The sequence below is a fragment of the Squalius cephalus genome (genome assembly GCF_949319135.1).
Source record: "Squalius cephalus genome assembly, chromosome: 2".
Lineage (NCBI taxonomy): Eukaryota > Metazoa > Chordata > Actinopteri > Cypriniformes > Leuciscidae > Squalius > Squalius cephalus.
Window position 1 is genome coordinate 23,750,576 of NC_137123.1, and position 21,514 is coordinate 23,772,089.

The 21,514-nt window shown below is 44.2% G+C and overlaps 1 protein-coding gene across 1 annotated transcript in view; it reads left to right on the forward strand.

Annotated features, from left to right (window-relative positions):
- The window catches only part of fbxo41 (F-box protein 41), a 57,717-nt gene extending 40,102 nt beyond the window's left edge, over positions 1-17,615 (forward strand). Inside the window, exons 8-13 of the mRNA XM_079897769.1 lie at positions 2,470-2,622; positions 3,782-3,877; positions 4,071-4,189; positions 5,831-5,989; positions 12,561-12,676; positions 14,612-17,615. Coding sequence (XP_079753895.1) covers positions 2,470-2,622; positions 3,782-3,877; positions 4,071-4,189; positions 5,831-5,989; positions 12,561-12,676; positions 14,612-14,674 — 706 coding nt within the window. The 3' untranslated portion in view covers positions 14,675-17,615. The remainder of the gene's footprint in view (positions 1-2,469; positions 2,623-3,781; positions 3,878-4,070; positions 4,190-5,830; positions 5,990-12,560; positions 12,677-14,611) is intronic.
- Positions 17,616-21,514: the final 3,899 nt, after the last annotated feature.

The window sequence follows — 21,514 nt, forward strand, 5'->3', positions numbered from 1 at the left end:
GGTTCATCTCATGTTACGCAGCACATTTGAACTTCTGCAAGAACCAATGAGGTTCATCTCATGTTACGCAGCACATTTGAACTTCTGCAAGAACCAATGAGGTTCATCTCATGTTACGCAGAACGTTTGAACTTCTGCAAGAACCAATGAGGTTCATCTCATGTTACGCAGCACGTTTGAACTTCTGCAAGAACCAATGAGGTTCATCTCATGTTACGCAGCACGTTTGAACTTCTGCAAGAACCAATGAGGTTCATCTCATGTTACGCAGCACGTTTGAACTTCTGCAAGAACCAATGAGGTTCATTCTCGTGTTACGCAGCACATTTGAACTTCTGCAAGAACCAATGAGGTTCATCTCATGTTACGCAGCACGTTTGAACTTCTGCAAGAACCAATGAGGTTCATTCTCGTGTTACGCAGCACATTTGAACTTCTGCAAGAACCAGTGAGGTTCATTCTCGTGTTACGCAGCACGTTTGAGCTTCTGCAAGAACCAATGAGGTTCATCTCATGTTACGCAGCACGTTTGAACTTCTGCAAGAACCAATGAGGTTCATCTCATGTTACGCAGAACGTTTGAACTTCTGCAAGAACCAATGAGGTTCATCTCATGTTACGCAGCACGTTTGAACTTCTGCAAGAACCAATGAGGTTCATCTCATGTTACGCAGCACGTTTGAACTTCTGCAAGAACCAATGAGGTTCATCTCATGTTACGCAGCACGTTTGAACTTCTGCAAGAACCAATGAGGTTCATTCTCATGTTACGCAGAACGTTTGAACTTCTGCAAGAACCAATGAGGTTCATCTCATGTTACGCAGCACGTTTGAGCTTCTGCAAGAACCAATGAGGTTCATCTCATGTTACGCAGCACGTTTGAACTTCTGCAAGAACCAATGAGGTTCATCTCATGTTACGCAGCACGTTTGAACTTCTGCAAGAACCAATGAGGTTCATTCTCATGTTACGCAGAACGTTTGAACTTCTGCAAGAACCAATGAGGTTCATCTCATGTTACGCAGCACGTTTGAGCTTCTGCAAGAACCAATGAGGTTCATTCTCGTGTTACGCAGCACGTTTGAACTTCTGCAAGAACCAATGAGGTTCATTCTCATGTTACGCAGAACGTTTGAACTTCTGCAAGAACCAATGAGGTTCATCTCATGTTACGCAGCACGTTTGAGCTTCTGCAAGAACCAATGAGGTTCATCTCATGTTACGCAGCACGTTTGAACTTCTGCAAGAACCAATGAGGTTCATTCTCGTGTTACGCAGCACGTTTGAACTTCTGCAAGAACCAATGAGGTTCATCTCATGTTACACAGCACGTTTGAGCTTCTGCAAGAACCAATGAGGTTCATCTCATGTTACACAGCACGTTTGAGCTTCTGCAAGAACCAATGAGGTTCATCTCATGTTACGCAGCACGTTTGAACTTCTGCAAGAACCAATGAGGTTCATCTCATGTTACGCAGAACGTTTGAGCTTCTGCAAGAACCAATGAGGTTCATCTCATGTTACGCAGCACGTTTGAACTTCTGCAAGAACCAATGAGGTTCATCTCATGTTACGCAGCACGTTTGAACTTCTGCAAGAACCAATGAGGTTCATCTCATGTTACGCAGAACGTTTGAACTTCTGCAAGAACCAATGAGGTTCATCTCATGTTACGCAGCACGTTTGAACTTCTGCAAGAACCAATGAGGTTCATCTCATGTTACGCAGCACGTTTGAGCTTCTGCAAGAACCAATGAGCTTCATTCTCGTGTTACGCAGCACGTTTGAGCTTCTGCAAGAACCAATGAGGTTCATCTCATGTTACGCAGCACGTTTGAACTTCTGCAAGAACCAATGAGGTTCATCTCATGTTACGCAGCACGTTTGAACTTCTGCAAGAACCAATGAGGTTCATTCTCGTGTTACGCAGCACGTTTGAGCTTCTGCAAGAACCAATGAGGTTCATTCTCATGTTACGCAGCACGTTTGAGCTTCTGCAAGAACCAATGAGGTTCATTCTCATGTTACGCAGCACGTTTGAGCTTCTGCAAGAACCAATGAGGTTCATCTCATGTTACGCAGCACGTTTGAACTTCTGCAAGAACCAATGAGGTTCATCTCATGTTACGCAGCACGTTTGAACTTCTGCAAGAACCAATGAGGTTCATTCTCGCAGGTCAAAGCAGGTTGGGTTGACCCGTTAAAAGCTTAAATCATATAAAGCAATTGTGTCTCATCAGAATATTTGGACTAAACCCCTCAATTTATATGGATTAGTTTTATGATCTCTTTATGAACTTTTTGAAGTGTCAAAGTGGTAGTTGTGTAGACTGGCAATGGAGGGACAGAAATTTCTCAGAATGGCAACCCAGGATAATAAAATCAAGACTGTCTTAACTTTATTAGGACGTCTGGTGACTGTAGTCATGTACTGAATTATTAATAGATTATCTTTATTTTTTGTTTAGTGGCTGTCTTGAGGAGGGTTTGGAGGCTTTGTTGAAAGCTACCGGCAGTAATCTGCTCATCCTGAAGGTGTCTCATTGTCCAAATCTGTTGACTGATCGCTCTCTGTGGTTGGCGAGCTGTTATTGCAGGGCACTACAGGCTGTCACATACAGGTTGGTCCACAAGGGAGCACTGTTAACACTGTTAGTATACCACTTATCCTTTTAGCGTACAATTTTGATTCTGATTGGTTAATTGCACATTTTCGCAGTCAGATATTGTTTGTATTATGACCCTTAAACTGTATAAATGACCACTGTACATAGGAGACACATTTACTACATAGGCCTACCTGTAATGAAAAATTCTAATATTTATGTATTCATTAGAGTCTATTATAGTTATTCAGTAATCAGCATAATCATATCATGGCAGTCGTTAACTGGATGATGTATTAAGGATGAAAAATCTTTTTATTTTGCAATGACCTGTAGATTTCACTTGCATATAATTTAGCTTAACTAAGGGCATAAGGTCACAACAATGAGTTTTCTCTTATAAGATACTCACTTTTGTACGGAACCCCTAAAGGGATATGGTAATCTTAAAAAAAATAGATGGGAGGAAAAATTATATTTCAATGCTTTTGTGTTCTTGAACTAAGCAACCAAATACATTAATTAACATTTTTATTTCTACTCTGACCTGTACTGCCCTTTGAGATAATTAAAAAAGTTTTCTGGCTAATACATGTATGACTTTTATAATCACACACACAGTCAAAACCACAAAAGTACAAGGGGGGACATGGTGATAGGACAAAAATATGAGATGGGAGGAAAAATGGTATTCCAATTTGCTCACAAAACGTTTGGGTTCTCTCACAAAAGTATTGCGTTCCTCCAAGAAACAACACGAATTTACTCACAAAAAAATTGTGTTCGCTTGCAAAACATTTGCATTCTATCACTTGCAGAAGCACTGAAATATAGTTTTTCCTCCCACCTCATATTATTTCCATCACAGAAGTTTTGTGGGTGTATGCGGAGTTTCTCGAGGAACACCGTAGTTTTGTGAGCAAACATAAATGCATTGAAATTAAAAATTTCCGTGCATCTCATATTTTTTTCTCCCAGTACTTTTGTGGTTTTGACTTTGAGCTAATAAAATTCATACATATATTTGCCAGAAAGCTTTTAAAATTATCTCCAAAGGGCAGTGCAGGTCACAGTAGAAAGAAACATGTTAATTAATGTATCTGGTTGCTTAGTTCCTGTTGGCAGGTCAAAACAGGCTTTGCAAAAAAAAAATCAGATATTGATGATGTTTTAGGAGTGCGACAGACCCTGTTGGACAGGAGGTTATCTGGGCATTAGGAGCTGGTTGCAGAGACATCATCTCACTACAAGTGGCGCCTTTGCATCCATGGTAAGATCGAAATGCACCGTAATTTGTTTCAAAGACATTTGTAGATTTTTGTTAAAAGTAGTTGCTCTACATGCTTGATAGCTTAAATATGATATACATTTAAATGCAGCATTTACTTTCATTTTTTGACATTAGAATTTCTTTTTTTTAAATTTAATGTAAATAATTTCAAATGTAAATTGTCTTTGTGCAGTCAGCAGCCAGCACGCTTCAGTAACAGGTGCTTGCAGACCATTGGCAGATGCTGGCCACACCTGCGAGCTTTGGGTGTGGGCGGGGCTGGCTGTGGCATACAGGGATTGGCTTCTTTGGGTGAGCGAGAATACATTAGTGTCGCTTTTTTTTTTTGTGTGTGTGTGTTTGTGAAATTAATACTTTTATTCAGCAAAGACACATTAAATTGGTTAAGGTGCACTAAAGGTGTAATATTGACAACTAGCGGTTGAACTGGGTTCTGTAATTTTTTTCTGCAAATTTTTCTGACTGGATGCTCACACGGGTTGCCAGATTGAGGACACTTGACAGAAACAAGCGTAATTGACAATGGAAAGTCTTACAGTATAAGTTGATCAGCTAATGTATACATTTGCAATGTTTTTATTTCCGTCTGGTAGAATTTGCGATCTCAGACCCAGTTCGTTTGCTGGTTACCATCACTGTGTTTTCCACGAACTGGCAACCCAGGGTGTCGAACTACTATTGGGTAAATTGTCAGTGGGCAAGAATTTGAATATAGCATTTTTCCTGCATGTCTGCAAACATATTATGGTATTTTTATGCTTTAGTGCAGTCAATAACATAGATAACCTTCAGAATTTGGTAAAAATTTCTATTCATTAAGAATCATGAAAAGATATGTCACAGTTTCCACAAAAATATTAAGCAGAGCAGCTGTTTTAGACATTGATATTAATAATAAGAAATGTTTAGCATATTTGAATGATTTCTGAAGGATCTTGTGACACTGAAGACTGGAGTAATGATGCGGAAAATTCAGCTTTGCTATCACAGGAATAAATGTAAAAATATATGAAAAAAATAGAATACAGTTATACACAATGATACTGTTTTTACTGTATTTTTGATCAAATAAATGTATATATATATAAATATATATATATATATATATATATATATATATATATATATATATATACTGCATGTATATATAGCCATTTTAAACGTAGGCTATATCTTTATAAAACACTTTTGGATTTAGGGCTCTGCTCTGATTTAGCACCATCATCCCTAAAAAAAATTATTATACTAACCATACAGATCAGCATTACTGATCAGATCAGCATTACGAGGCAACATCACTCAACCCTATTATCTATCTAGCATAGACAAGAACTTGTTATTCACATTGAAAACTGGGACAAAGAGACACCAGGAATGACACTTTTAACATGCTTCTGGAGGCATATTGTACTATAAATAAATGTTTTGAAGAAGAAATAGCCATTTTCTGTTATGCTTTCTGTTTTTAACCTACTTTACTGTGCCATTTCATTTACATATAATGGTTTTGACCTTTCTAAATCACAAGGTTTCATCTGAGCTTTACATAGAGCACTCAGAAGACTGAATCAGGAAGAAAAACAGAATGGTTTTTGAATTTGTAATTTTACTTGTTTTTCTCAATCCATCTTACAGTTAATTTGTTCCAGTCAGTTCAAAATGACAAAGCACTATAAACACATCATGAAATGTGTTCATATTACATGTGCACTATATTAGGCATGTTTTTCTCTTCCTGTGCCCACCTAAATATAGTTCTCATATAGTATGTAGCCTTTTTTTTTTAGGATGAATAGAATATTCATTATTTTGGGTGAACTATTCCTTAAACATCATCAGTAATGCAGCCATCTACCAGTGTGGAAATAGACATTCTTTGTTGCGTTCTCCACAAAGACTGTAATAACCATCTTTGTGTGTATATATCTTCAGCAAGGAATTGCATGCGGCTGCAGGTGCTGGAGTTGGACCACGTCAGTGAGATAAATCAAGAAGTGGCTGCTGAGATGTGCCGAGAGGGACTGAAGGGTCTGGAGATGCTGGTGCTCACCTCCACTCCTGTTACTCCTAAAGCCCTGCTTCACTTCAATAGTGAGTCCACACTCACTAATTCAGATTCTGATTTATTATTATTGTTTAGTATTTTAGTGAACAGTAGTTCCCTTTCGTGGTCACTCCGAGTTACGTCGGATGACGACGAATGGGGTTTCGCTTAGAAAGCCTATCACCTTTGAGTATATAAAACGAGCCAATGGCAATGAAATGCCATGGGTCTGCGGAATTTGCATAGCGTATCTCCGCCCCACCCTGGGGCTATATAAGGAAGTATGCCGGCAACATGCAGATATGTTTTCGCTTCGGAGCCGAGAGGTACTTCTTCACTCCACAGAAGCCTGATTCCTGAGTTACTCTTTATCTCTTCATCTTCGAGACGAGCGAACTCTCCGGTGTTGGTGTGACGCCGATCTCCAGCGAGTGCACATTACCCTGCTGATCTGGTCAGTGATCTGACAGATAGTGTGTTTCTCCCTGGTCGCTCCAGCATCTGCAGAGTTTTTCCTCTCACAAAAGAGCTTGCACGCGGCACGTCTTTTTAAAGATGCCTCGCCCGTGCACTTCTGGTTGCGGTCGCAATGTTTCCTCCTCTGATGGGCACAATCGCTGCTTTGTGTGTTTGGGCATTAATCACGCTAAAGCAGCGCTTGTGGATGACTCATGTTCTCACTGTGGGAACATGACCATCTCCGCACTACGGTCGAGACTCAATGAGCTCATTCGAGTGAGAGTCCCCTCATCCACACCCCGATCTATGGTCTCCCCGAGAGGCTGTACTTCGGCTGGTAGCCAGGGTGAGCTGAGGGTGACAGTATGAAACAAACCGCCGATTCGTCCACGGTCCACACCCCCCTCTCCAGCGCTGGTACCTGCGAGTGTTCAAACTGAGACCGCTGGTCCCTCTACGGAGGCCCCGCGAATCTCGTTTGGCGCTCCAGAGGAGGATGCAATGTCTATTGCTGCATCACAAGGTGGGCAGGAGTCATCGGGAAGTGAAGATTCGCGGCGGGACAGGCAGCTGCCTCTTTGCATGCCATGGCCATCTTGCAGGTCTACCAGGCCCAGATGCTCAGGGACATGCACGAGGGCAGGACTGACCCAGGGCTCTTTGATGAGCTGCGTGCCACCACCAACCTTGCTCTCCGAGCGACGAAGGTGACCGCACGCTCCCTGGGTCAGGTGATGTCCACAGCTGTGGTCCAGGAGAGACATCTCTGGCTGAACCTGGCTGATATGCGGGAGGCCGAGCGAACTCGTCTGCTCGACACCCCCATATCCCAGGCCGGCCTCTTCGGCGGTGCGGTCGAGGACTTTGCCCGACAGTTCTCGACCGCTCAGAAGCAGACTGAGGCGATCAAGCATATTCTGCCCCGACGGCCCGCTGCTGCCTCCACCCAGCCGTCGGCACAGAATCCTCAGCCTGCTCCCCGCCGAGGGCACCCTCCTGCGGCTCCCGCTCGGCCCCAGCAGCAGCCTCCACCCGGGCCGCGTTGTGGAGGAAGCCGCAGGAAGGCGCCACAGCCCTCTCCGGCCCCGCGCCCCGCTAAACGCCAGGCTAAGCGGCGCCCCTGAGACGGCCTGCTCAGGGTTGACAATCAGTTCTTCACAGGAGATGGTAGCAGGGCCACTCCTTCCCCCGGTGGAGGGCGGGGGAGAATCTTTTGTTCTCCACTCCCCGCTGCTCGTCCAACGACGAGCAGTACTCTAAAGTGGTTAAAGAAATAACTTATTCCCCCAACCCTGAGCACACAGAGTTCTCGGATCATAGTGCGCGCCGCCCACGGGTCCCGCCACTATCGTCCCCCTCTGTCACAGAGTTCTCGGATGACAGCACGCGCCGCCCACGGGCCACGCTCCTCTCATCCCCCTCTGTCGCCAGACCCCTGCCAGAGCTATGCCACCCTCGCCTGGGCCGGTCATTCCGCCTCGCTGCACCACCGACGGTACGTCTGTGGTTCGAATGACCTCGTTGGCGCAGTTTCTGGGAGCCTGGCTAGAGCTCCCCAGACTGTCCCGCTGGGTCGTGAGAACCATCAGGCTCGGCTACGCGATTCAGTTCGCGCGGTCTCCTCCTCGCTTCAGGGGAGTCCGCTTCACTATGGTCGGTGGCAATGCCCCTGTCATGAGAGCGGAGGTCGCCACCCTACTGGCGAAGGGTGTGATCGAGATTGTCCCTCCAGCCGAAATGAAGTCCGGCTTCTACAGCCCATACTTCATTGTACCGAAGAAATTCGGTGGGTTACGGCCAATTCTCGACCTGCGCGTCTTGAACCGCTCCCTTCACAGGCTGTCGTTCAAGATGCTCACGGCCAAACGCATCCTCCAATGCGTGCGGCCGCAGGATTGGTTTGCAGCGATCGATCTGAAGGACGCCTACTTCCATGTCTCCATTTTACCTCGACACAGACCGTTCCTACAGTTTGCTTTCGAGGGGCGGGCATACCAGTACGCGGTTCTCCCATTTGGGCTAGCCCTGTCTCCTCGTGTCTTCACGAAAGTTTTAGAGGCAGCCCTTGTTCCCCTCCGGGAATTATCTTGATGACTGGCTAATCCTAGCTCACTCTCGAGACCAGGTTTGCGAACACAGGGACCTAGTGCTCCGGCACCTAGCTCGTCTGGGCCTTCGGGTCAACTGGGAGAAGAGCAAACTCTGCCCCGTGCAGAGGATCTCTTTTCTCGGTATGGAGATCGACTCGGTCGCCATGTGCACGCAGCTTATGAGCGAGCGCGCGCAGTCACTGCTGACTTGCCTTCGTCAGTTCGAGGGCAGGAGTGCGGTTCCACTGAAACTTTTTCAGAGGCTCCTGGGGCATATGGCATCCGCAGCCGCAGTAACGCCGCTCGGATTGCTTCATATGAGACCGCTTCAGCTTTGGCTTCGCGATCGAGTCCCGAGTTGGGCATGGCAACACGGCACGCTCCAAGTCCCAGTGACTCCGGCCTGCCGTCAGACCTTCACCCCGTGGACAAACCTCAGTTTTCTACGGGCCGGAGTGCCCTTAGAACGAGTTTCCCGGCATGTTGTTGTATCAACAGATGCCTCCACCACGGGCTGGGGTGCCATGTGCAATGGACATGCTGCCGTGGGCTCATGGACAGGACCCCAGCGCCTTTGGTATGTCAATTGCCTCGAGTTGCTGGCTGTACGTCTCGCCCTGCACCGCTTCCGTGCGCTGCTCAGGGGTCAGCACGTACTAGTCCAATCAGACAATACCGCGACAGTAGCGTACATCAACCATCAAGGTGGTCTACGCTCCCGCCGTATATCGCAACTCGCTCGCCACCTCCTCATATGGAGTCAGAAGCATCTGAGGTCGCTTCGAGCCATTTATATCCCGGGAGACCTGAACCTTGCAGCCGATGAGCTGTCTCGGCTTCGGCCTCTCGCTGGAGAATGGAGACTCCATCCCCAGACGGTCCAGCTGATTTGGGATCAGTTCGGGGACGCGCAGGTAGATCTGTTTGCCTCCCACGACTCGTCCCACTGCGACCTGTTTTATTCCCTGATCGAGGGCACGCTCGGCACGGATGCACTGGCGCACAGCTGGCCGCGGGCCCTACGCAAGTATGTGTTTCCCCCAGTGAGCCTTCTTGCACAGACCTTGCGCAAGATCAGGGAGGACGAGGAGCAGGTCATTTTGGTTGCCCCGTATTGGCACAACCGGACCTGGTTCCCAGAACTAGTACTCCTCGCGAAAGCACCTCCCTGGCCAATTTCCTTGAGGACGGACCTGCTTTCTCAGGGACGGGGCACCTTATGGCACCCTCGTCTCGATCTTTGGAACCTCCATGTGTGGCTCCTAGATGGGACGAGGTAGGTTTGAGTACCCTACCACCAGCGGTGGTGGCTACCATCACTTCTGCTAGAGCATCGTCCACGAGACATGCCTACGCGTTGAAGTGGAACCTCTTCGTCATCTGGTGTTCTTCTAAACATCAAGAACCCACAAAATGCCAGATCAGTGTCGTGCTTTCCTTCCTGCAAGAAGGGTTGGAGCGAAGGCTGTCTCCCTCCACCCTGAAAGTGTATGTTGCCGCTATTGCCGCACATCACGATGCAGTTGATGGTAAGTCTCTGGGAAAGCACGACCTGATCATCAGGTTCCTGAGGGGAGCGAGGAGACTGAATCCTCCTCGTCCTCTCCTCGTACCCTCTTGGGACCTCTCAGTTGTTTTAACTGCCCTGCAGAGTGCTCCCTTTGAGCCTCTGCAATCAGTGGAGCTTAAGTTCCTGTCAATTAAGACAGCGCTCCTGGTTGCATTGGCCTCCATCAAGAGGGTAGGGGACTTGCAGGCATTTTCGGTTGACAAAGCGTGCCTGGAATTCGGGCCAGCTAACTCTCACGTGATCCTGAGACCCCGGCCTGGATATGTGCCCAAGGTTCCCACCACACCCTTTCGAGACCAGGTGGTGAACCTGCAAGCGCTGCCCTTGGAGGAGGCAGACCAAACCTTGGTACTGCTCTGTCCAGTACGTGCCCTCCATGCTTACGTAGACAGAATGCTGTGTTTCAGGACCTCAGACCAGCTCTTTGTCTGTTATGGTGGGAAGCTGAAGGGAAAGGCTCTCTCCAAGCAAAGGTTGTCTCACTGGATAGTGGACGCCATTGCTTTGGCATACCAACAGCAAGGTCGACCATGCCCCCTTAGTGTGATGGCCCACTCCTCTCGGAGTGTGGCATCCTCTTGGGCTCTAGTGCATGGCGCCTCGCTAACAGACATCTGTAGAGCTGCAGGCTGGGCGACACCTAACACATTCGCGAGATTCTATAATCTCCGAGTGGAGCCAGTTTCTTCTCATGTACTCGCTTCAACTAGCCGGTACTAGATTCTGCTCAGGTGTCTTCACTTGATCGCCATTCCTCTCCACGAACGGGATACGTGCGATTATTTCCTCAGGTGAGCCTAATAAGCCCTGAGTCTCCTCCAGCACTGTTGACGTCAACGCCAGAGTTATGCCACCGGCAGCTTTCGCGCTTGGCTAGGTGCCTCCATGTGCATGGTTCCCCCTCTGGGCGACCCCCACATGTGTATTTCCCCTGTAAGCCTCTCTGAGCATGTGTCTTTCCCTCGGCAAGCCACCTTGCCACCCCTGGGGTTCAAATATTCCACCTGCGGATGGACATCCCAGTGTTACTCCATATACAGCCCTTCAGGGTCATATGTGTATTCCAAGTCCCCCCCTTCGGGCTGGGCATAATTGCATATTTCTGCTGAGATATGCTTCCCAGTGTACCTTGGTATTCCTGTGTTAAGTAGGACTCCGTCCATGCTAGTCTCACAACAGGGAGCTCAGATTTACGCAGGGCACTGGAAGACAGCCGAGGTGGCGTGATTAGACTGGGGACCCCATTCGTCGTCATCCGACTTAACTCGGAGTGACCACGAAAGGGAACGTCTCGGTTACGTATGTAACCCTCGTTCCCTGAGTAGGGAACGGAGACGTTACGTCTCCCTGCCACTTCCGCTGTACTGCTGGGAACGCCTGAGTTCAGTCTTGGCTCCTCAGCGAAGAAACATATCTGCATGTTGCCGGCGTACTTCCTTATATACCCCCAGGGTGGGGCGGAGATACGCTATGCAAATTCCGCAGACCCATGGCATTTCATTGCCATTGGCTCGTTTTATATACTTGAAGGTGATAGGCTTTCTAAGCGAAACCCCATTCGTCGTCATCCGAGACGTAACCGAGATGTTCTATTTGTTCACGTTTACATCTAAACCAAGTATCAACCAAATGAAAGCCTGATGTCAAAAGAAGAGCTATTAAATCATACTTTATTAAAATAAATAACTTAAATTTTTAATAATCAGCATTTAAAGTGCCCCTATTATTAAGGTTCCTAATTTGGATTTGGAGGTCTCCTACAACAGGTTCACATGCATCCAAGGTCAAAAACACTTTAATTTTCTCATAATAGACATCGGAGAATCACCTAATTTCTCAGAGTCTGAAAATTATTTGTTTGAAGAATCTCTCTAAACCCCTCCTTCCCATGAGCCTACTCTGCTCTGATTGGTCAGGTGGCCCAGTCTGTTGTGATTGGTCAGTTGTCAGAAACGAAACGCAGCTCCGGAGCTTCTTCAGTGTTTGATACACAGTGATATGAATGTTGGCCTCGGTTTCTCCATATCAATTCCAGTGCGAGTCCTCATTCTTTGGAAGTGGATTCGCAGCGATGAAAATAGCATCTTCCCAATATGTCGACAACACGTACCAAACTCTTCCAGACCTTTGCTACAACTACAGTGTTTGAGGGCGGGTCAAAGTAGACGTCGTTCACACTTTGATCTTTAAAACTTTGCAGACCTTTTACATTCACAAACCGCTATATTACACTCCACTTGAAAGGTACTATTCGAAGGCATAATAAGGGCACTTAAATAAAATCAAGATACTAATGAATATTCTCCTGTATTTGAAATTAACTTCAAATGAGACTTAACGTGTCCATAAAGTTGTAGGAAAACTCCATGATCGTAAATCCAGATTTGGTAGTATCTTTACATTTGGAGCAATCAATGAGAAGCAATACTCCCACACTTCCTGCAAAATGGCCCTCTGCCCTTGCTCCCTTACTCACTCCCTGCTTCGCCCTCTTCACAGGTGTGTGTCGTAACCTGAAGTCTATTGTAGTCCAGATCGGTATAGAAGATTACTTTGAAGACCCCAACAGCCCTGAGGCCAGAAAACTCTTTGACGAAATGGTGAACAAGCTGCAGGTATGGAATCATCTCCATAAATAAGTCTTTGAGACATCTGAGTCCATCAAAAATTTGACCCATCCATCTGCCAGACTAAAATTACCAGCAAAAGCTGTTCAGTAGTAATTCAGTCTTAGGCCATGGGGTTTCCTGTGTCTGAGACAGCGTTTAAGATGAGTAAGTGAAAGCAGAAGAACCTCTCACAGCTGCCATGTTGAAGAACCATGAGTCAAATGCAAGTGATTCATCTCATCCATTTGCCTGCTTTGAGGATGCAGGAAGCTGCCTCTTCTCTGTTCTGACTCTAGATAAGCTGGGAGAGGAAGTGGAAGTGGAGTTACACCCACCCACATTAAAACTCCTCTTTAAGTTACTTGCAGGATATCTTACACAAGCTGTGCCAAAATGGGCTGCTGTAGATGACAGAGGGCATTGCTCATCGTATATCATTTTGATAAGAGGCTCAAAAATATTTTGCACGGTACTTGTTCAGATTCTGCCCACGGTTTATTTCCACCTCAGCGTGGAAGCAGATTTATAGTGTCCATAAAATTTCAGATCTATATCATCTCAGTGATTTGGCTCCTCCATGTGGTTTGTTCATTTAAAAAAATTAATAATTAAAAGCAAAGTACCTTTTAAAAACATCAGATGATCAGTTGAACCCATCAAAATACAAGCTCAGATTATGATCATCCAGAGATATTTAAAAATAGCAAATTATGTCACTTTAATGCTTCGTTGCCATGCACGTTACCTCTTTTTATCCAAAGATACTTACAATAACACTGAACAATGTGAAAGTAACTTGTAATTTTATGTTTCAACCACAGCTGGCTATAGAGAAGCCAACGTTCCATAGTGCATTGTTAAATTTAGCAAGCAGTTTATTACAAACGTCAACAAAATTAAAATAGGATAGTGCATTTACAAGCCGCTTTCGTCATCCATTTTCGAATGTCTTTTAAATTCCAGTTCAGTTTGATTTGTATTGATGTTGCAGCAGAATGTGGAATTGTAATTTGAATTTAAATTTAAAACATTTTGAATTTAAAACATCAAATTGCAAGTTACTTTCGCATTGTTCAGTGTTATTTTGGTGTTGTTTATATACTATTATAGTATTTAATAATATTTTGAATTAGCTTTTATCTTTAGATTTTCTTACTAATTTTTCAGGTTATTTCAATTACCGAAATCAATTTTTAGTAGCTTTAGTTTTATTAACAATAACAACACTGCCATTGTTGTTGTTTTTTATGTTAGGTGACATCCTGAAATGTCCCGCAAAATCAAACCGACTATTACTCTTTGTAATTTTGTTCATTTTTACCATCTTCTGTAGTGCATTTTTAAATTATAATGATATGCTATAAGTGCAGTTGTCTTTCATGGGAACTCAACTCTGCGTCATGATGTAATGACACTTTGGGAACACCCCCAGTGTGACCGGTGCCTGAAGCACGTGTGCAAACACGGCAATTTAATTGGCCACAGTAGAGGATGACGTCACTTGGTGCACTGGTATGTGCAATAAAAGGAGCGCCCATACAATACGTCATCAGCTTTTGCTGTCTTCAGTAAGACCGTTTGTCTGTTGTGCTTGAATACCAAGCATGTACTACGAGTTGCTGCATCCCCCTGCCATACTCCAGGCATACCTACTGCGTCTTACTTCAGACAACCTGAAGCTGATGACATATTTTATGGGCGCTCATCCTCTACCGTGGCCAATTTAAATTGGCATGTTTGCACACGTGCTTCAGGCACTGGTCACGCTGGGGGCGTTCCCAAAGTGTCATGACGTCATGACCCAGCATCTCATTCCCTCTCAAGGAACCAGGGTTACGTTCATAGCCCGAGACGTTTTCAACAAATTACAATTTTACGACATTCATATTTCCAGAAATATAACACCTGTTCATTCATATCCTTTCTGCCTTCTTCTCTCAGGCACTCAAGAAAAGACCTGGTTTCTCCAAAATCCTCCATGTGAAAGCAGATGGCTTATGCTAACTCTGCTGTGTCGAGGCCAGAGCCACATGAAGGTTCACCAAATATTTCAACCTGATCGAGTCATTCTCTCCTTGATGAAACGAGGAAGAATCAAACACTTCCGCTTCAGTTTGAACTCTAAACACCAGTCTACCACACCAAGATGGGCGCCATCTGTTAGCTTTGACATGACGCAACTAAATAGTGGAAATTATAAAGATAATACGTAACAAACTCTACGAGAAGGCATGATTACTTGCCTTGGTTCCCGTTCCAACAGTCAGACCCAATTCAAAACCAGTTACGATTACAGACTAAGGATTTTTCTCCTACTTGCCAAACACACTAAACTTTAATAAGATCTCAGAGAATGACGTCTCTCAGAGCACAGAGCTGCAGGAGGGAACAGTCTCGTATTCCAGATTGACCTGAAACATACAATCAATGTGAAATCCTAACAGCACAAATTTAAAATGCACATGGGTAAGTTATTAATGGGGAGTGTGTGTTTGTGTGATCAGCTCGATTGCTTCCCCGACGTTCAGCAAAGAGACGCATTAGTTCAATAGTCGTCTGGATGCTTCGGCCAGCCATATTACTTGGACAGCTTCAACATAACATGATCACCAGCTTCAAACATGGCTTACTTAGACCCTTTCTTTAGGGGATGTTGTGTCTCCATAGAAACTACTATTACTTGCAGCTATCTTGTGTCCATAAGTACGAGTTCAGACCGAACGAAGAAGCCAATAAACGCAAGCTCCGCTGCCTCATTCGTGTCAGACCCTCCAGTCCTTTAGCCGTATTTCCATGACCAGGGTCTCTCTGGTAAGAGATTATTTCTCATCATTGGATCTTTTGTTCCAGACTGATTTCCAATGCCTTCTCCATAATGTGCCATCCATAGCTTCGACATTTTGTTTTCGAGGTTGAATTTTGATCATTCCCAATGTGCCATTAGTGAATCAGTGGAGCCTAAAAGGTATTAAGTCATACCCTAAAAGGTGTGCACTTATCTAAAGGGAATCGAAGAGCAAATTCATGTAGTGAGGGATAGAGACATGCTCATGGTGCTGTCGCCCCAATCTACGCCTACTGTTTCACCTCAGATGTCAACGTCTCCATCTCTTACCGTTCAAACTTCTGATGAAATTCTATGGAACTCAGGCTGGTGGGGCTGAATAGATCACTTCCCCATCTGCTCTTTTGATTTCAGATGGTACTGTCCATGTTCTAAAGGTGGACACCACTGAATGGAGAATTTGGATTCTGAGTTCTGAATGTACACACTGCACAATTGTATAGAAGGGGTGAAAACAAATATATACAGGTGTCACTTTTGGTTCTTCAAAGAATCTATAAGAACTGCACTTCGGAAGTGTGTGGGTTAGGTTTTGGTTCCTTAGACCTTTAAAATGTAAAAGTATGTCAACAATAGCCATATTAGGCTGGTGCAGTCAGACTAGAAAATGTTAAATAATTCTGCATAACTGAGATTGAATTCAATATTCATAGCTGTGTTTTGTCAAGGTTATTTTTTATTTTATTTTTTTTAAATGGTTAATCATTTTTATTTATTTTTTTCAAAGAGAAAAGGTTTATTTCGGGTTATGTTTTTGGTGCACTTTTGAGTAGATCGCATGACATGTCAGGTTTTGCTTTCTGTTGGAATATTACTCCATGGTTAGGAAAGTCTGGAAATGAATGTTAGAGCACTTAAATGGTTTTAGCTAGAAGTCAATCATACAAAGAAACTAGAATATGCCGTTCTCATTAAGTTTCTTTAAAAAAAAAAAACATGCTGATGCAATAATACTGATGCAAGTAATGGTCTCGACCGCTCTCGGTGCTGTACCACTTACCCATCAGGCATTTCTGCTCCCCTTGGCCAGCCTCCGAGCTGAAATCACATGGTCTAAACGGTCTACTCTAAGTGCTTTAGTCAAGGCGAGCACTTCTACGGTGCAACGTTCTACTTCCTGTCTTAAAACACATTACAGGGCTTGAATTAGCATGAGAGGAGTATTTACATGAACTGCCAGAGGTTACTTCAGGATGGCTGTTCAAAAAGAGGCAATGGAAACTGCAAGAACATCTTCAAGAAAGAAGTTGCAGAGGTGGAATAGGACAACTTACCCACAACCCCACACAATGACTTTTCGAGTGTGCTGGCACTCTTGTCTTCTAAAGACTTTAAAAAAAAAAAAACTGTGTGTATATGTTGTTTCTATAGGAAAGGAATTACAAAACGGTGTAAATATTTGAAATATAACCAAGAAAGAGATAACCTGAAGCGTTTAACGGGTATCCGCCTGCAAATGGTTTCCCGTATGGTGACTTCCAGAGTTCAAAGGTATCGAATTTGCAGTATACTGTGTATGATAGATGCTTTATATTGAATGTGTATCAGAGTCCTATAGAGATGGAAATATAATTTAAACACAGAGTACAGTTTATTTCAACTATTTATTTCTATAAAAAGAGATGTCTATGATGATGGCATGTTTGTGCTAAAGCATTATATATCATGTTGCCTTTTCAACTGTTCTGCTGTAGATGTTATTAGATTATTAGATCCGAGTGCTCTGGATTACTGCTTGCTGCCTTTCATTTTTAGACTGAGCAACCGTTGCACCATTATTATGATAAAAAAGTAACCGCTAATGTTTAGTATTAAGCCGTTGATGTTCTATTTTGTTTAACGTCGAGCCTTTTTAAAGAATCTGACATATGTGATGCACTTTTTTTATCAGAGCACTTCCAGTGCTCTGTGTTGGTTGGTTTCGTATTAATTATGTGCAATTCCTCTTTTCCTAAGCTTTGCACTGGAAGACTATCAGCTTTCCATTCATCATGTGATCGGTCGGTTCAATAGTTTTAGTGACTTTTTATGAAACCCTTGCAGTGGTCTTATTTAATGCATAGCATTAACCTGCAATATACAGTAAAAAATAAATAGTATTATTAATATATATATATATAAATATATAAATATAATTGCTTGGTCATGTAAAAACATTCAATCATGTTTTTATTTCTAATTGATTTGCTTTGTGATGACGTGCCGGGTTAATAGCGTGAGCACTTTGAATTTGAAATTTTATTTGATTCAAATATTCTAAACCATGTGACCAACCCAAAACTGGAACAGATTTAGAAAATGATTGTTACTTGGAGGGAAGAAAATGGGATTGATCACAAAATGCCACTTTATCACAAAATAAAGCAGTCAGAAAGATTAATATAACTTTTATGTAAGCATATCCATTGTTTTTGTACCCCTGAACAGAACTACAGTACTTGAAAGAATCAGTTATAGTGGTGTTAGCTATTGTTAGGTTCCAGATGTTGTGACAATTCATGTGTAGCTGTAATTGTAACCAATAACCATCAAATCAATGACCTATTAAAAGTTTGCCAAAAAAGGATGAATCTACAAACAGATAATTTATTAATAGAGGAGTATTATCAGCATTTTTGTTCCATAACGTTTTGCGGAATCGTCTGCAGTAAAATAACGACATGGTGTAAGACAAAAACGGCATTCAGTCTAAATAGCCATATTATTCAAACTCCACAGCCCTGGAATGAATATATAACAATTTATATACATCTTAATCACTATTTTATTTTATTTCTGCTTCTCTATCCATTAATGTGGCATTCATTCCTTGATTTGGTGATATTGATATATGGCTTCTTCGATGTTCAGCTTTGTGCCGTCTTGTTCTTTAGTCATTGTCATTACCTCTTAGGCTCTCGTTTGAATGATTGTATTTTATGCCCATCTGTCTGAACTGCTTTCATGCATTACCTCAAACATCTTCTGGCAACATTAATTGAATTGTGTTGCTTTTTTTATACCAACAGATTGCATTGATGTTATTTAATGAATACCCTGCACATTCTCTGCTGTTGCACAAAAAGGCAATTCATCACCCAAAGTTGAATATTTATTGGAAAATGGTCATGTTTAAACTCTTTTCTTGCCTGTGGGAACAACTGACTGCAGACCTTTTTTTTTTGTTTTTCATTTGTTGTATTGTTGTGGCCTGCTTAATAACATTATTGTATTTTCGACCGGTTATCCCAGTTTGCGAAAAGCTGATTATAAGAGTGTGATGGAATTGTTTACATTCCAAATTTCATGCCATTTTGTTCCAGGCATATTATATAAGTTATAATAAAAACCTGATACATATACTCATATTGTGTGAAGAGGTCTTTGTATTACTAACCACTGCTTACTAGAAACACCCCACATGACTTGCTGTTTTGAAGATGATCTGACCCCGACAAAGTCCCTCAGATCTTTTTGCTTGCCCAGTTTTTTGCTTCTATCACATGGAACTCAAGAACTGTTCACTTGATGCCTAATATAACCCACCCTTTGACAGGGGCTATTGTAACGATATAATCAATGTTATTCACTTCACCTGTCAGTTTAATGTTGTGTATATATCATGGTAAAACAATTCGGTAAAAATACGGTACAATGTAGCCTACCATATTAATTTGAAGGAATTTTCCGTATTTGTCTTTTACAGGTCTTTTACCTGTATTTTGAATTACGCGTTGCATTGTGGGAACAAGAACCTGATCGGCGATTTGGCGCGAAAAGTTTGAGACGCAAGCGCTATTACACACGCAGATGATTGCGGCCATAGTTTCTTTTTAAAGACGGATTTCGTATGTGTGGAAGCCATTCAGACACTTCTGTGGTAAAAAACAAAAATTATATTTTGCTAAATGTCAAATAAGCTGTTTACGTAACGTTATTTAGTTGTCATGTGGCTTGTTAGGCAAATGAATGTCGGAGCCGTCGTGTTTATCATTTTATTGTATACAACAAACTCATTGAGGGTTCCTCCACAGCACCTAACATAGTTCCCCAGATCTGCCCCAGACAGCAACATAGTGTCAGCCCAGATCCGGTCCACATCTGGTGCGTGTGGAATCCAAATGTTCCAGATGCAGGCCAGATCTGGGCCAACACTATGTTTCTGTCTGGGGCGCTCCAAGACTTGGAACTTTAGGGTCCCCATTTACCAGGATTAACAGGCCAACCTCTAATGGAAGGGATGACCAGGCTAGAAGATCATTTTTATGATTGTTAGATCGAGGTGCTTTCCCAAATAAGGGTTTAGTCCAGTCTTGGACAAATTGTTTACGTGTTGTAAATGTGAAAAAACATTTGTCACATCTGCATTTAAATACAGTATGTCAAGTGCACTAAAAAGTGGACACAAAGAGGACTTGAAATGGACAGAGTGAGATTAAACAATTGTATGTAAAATAACGATACCTCAAAGCAATCCTCCGAGCGTGTCCCTGGCCTTCATAGACGGCGCCGAATCCTCCCTGGCCAAGTATTCTGCTGAACTGATACCAACTCAAGAGCTGCAGATGGCTGGACTTCAGGGCCACTTGAATGAGGCTCCTGAAGATAATGTTCCACTACATTTTGATCTAATAAAGGAAATATTAACCAAAAACATGATTCAATCAAGTAATAATTAAATACTACATACATTATGATGTTCCCTTTCGAGAGGTCTCTCGTATTACGTAAGGCTTACGCTATGGGAAAACTCCTTTTCTTGAGAATATTGAAGCCACATTTTTTAAAACGCAGTGCAGCTGCACAGCATACACAGATGAGCGACTAGCACGGTCATTGGCTGTGCTGCGGCAACGCATGAACCTATGGCGAGGCGGCTCAGACGTGCGAACCAATCAGACCGCTTCGCACCCTAGCCAGAATGTGCGTGGCTTATGGCTATATAAGCACCCATTCTTTGCCAAGGAAGTCAGATTTTATCTCCTTCAGCGAACACTCCACTTCGCTGATGTCTGGATAGAAGCCTTCGCCGTCATCGACAAGCTTTCAGCGGAACAAGCCTTCTACTTCGCAGCCCTGAGGACGCCGGCTTCCTGGTTCACCAGACGCCGCCTTCAGCCCACGGTTCTGCTGTGCCATCCGGCACGCCATATCCATTTAACGCATTCAGTGTGCTCGCCATTGCGTTCACACTCTTCTAATAGAGCATATTTCCGAGGCGTTGTTGCAAATGCCTCGCACCACCTGCGCCTCATGCCGAGGCCCTCTCTTCGGTGGAGACGTCACATACTCTGCACTTCCTGCCTGTGCCGTGACCAAGCGGAAGCTGCTCTCGCCCAGGGGGGCTGCCCTGAGTGTGACGCGATGGATCTCCCCACCCTGCGGGCTCTACTGGCTGAATTCGCCGACAACAACCCCGCTCTTCCCACCTCTCTCCCTTTGCTTGAGCCATGCAAAAAGAAACGCTGTTCACAAAGGATGCCTGAGCGGATGGATGCGAGCGAACACATGCTGGCCCAGTCCCCGCATGCCTCGCTCTCTCCTAGAGAAACTCCCTCACCAGTCCTGTTTACTCGGGCGGACCAGTGCCCCTCTATGCGAGGTCTCGTCTCTTTTGAGGCATCGGACGAGGAGGACGAGAAGGATAACAGCCTTTCCATCGCTGCATCCGAATGCGACGAGTCGGCGGGCTCCGTTTCAGGCCCCGCACCGTCAACACAAGCCAGGAGGAGGAGCATTGACGCAGAGCTTCTCCGTGTGCTTACCAAGGCCGTTGAAGACCTCGGGCTCGAGTGGTCTTCGCCCGACGATCCCACGCGCAGCATACTTGATGAGTGGTTCCTGCAGGGGTGCCGCTTAAAGCCCTCCTTCTCCTCGACGCTCTCTACTTTAGACGGCGCTCTGGAGAAAGGCTATAAGGCGATTCCTCCCTTCGAGGAAGCGGTGGCCGCACACCTCTGCCCGCCCACCGCTACTGGATGGAAAGCTAAAGCATCGCATCCATCCAAGCCTTGTTGCAC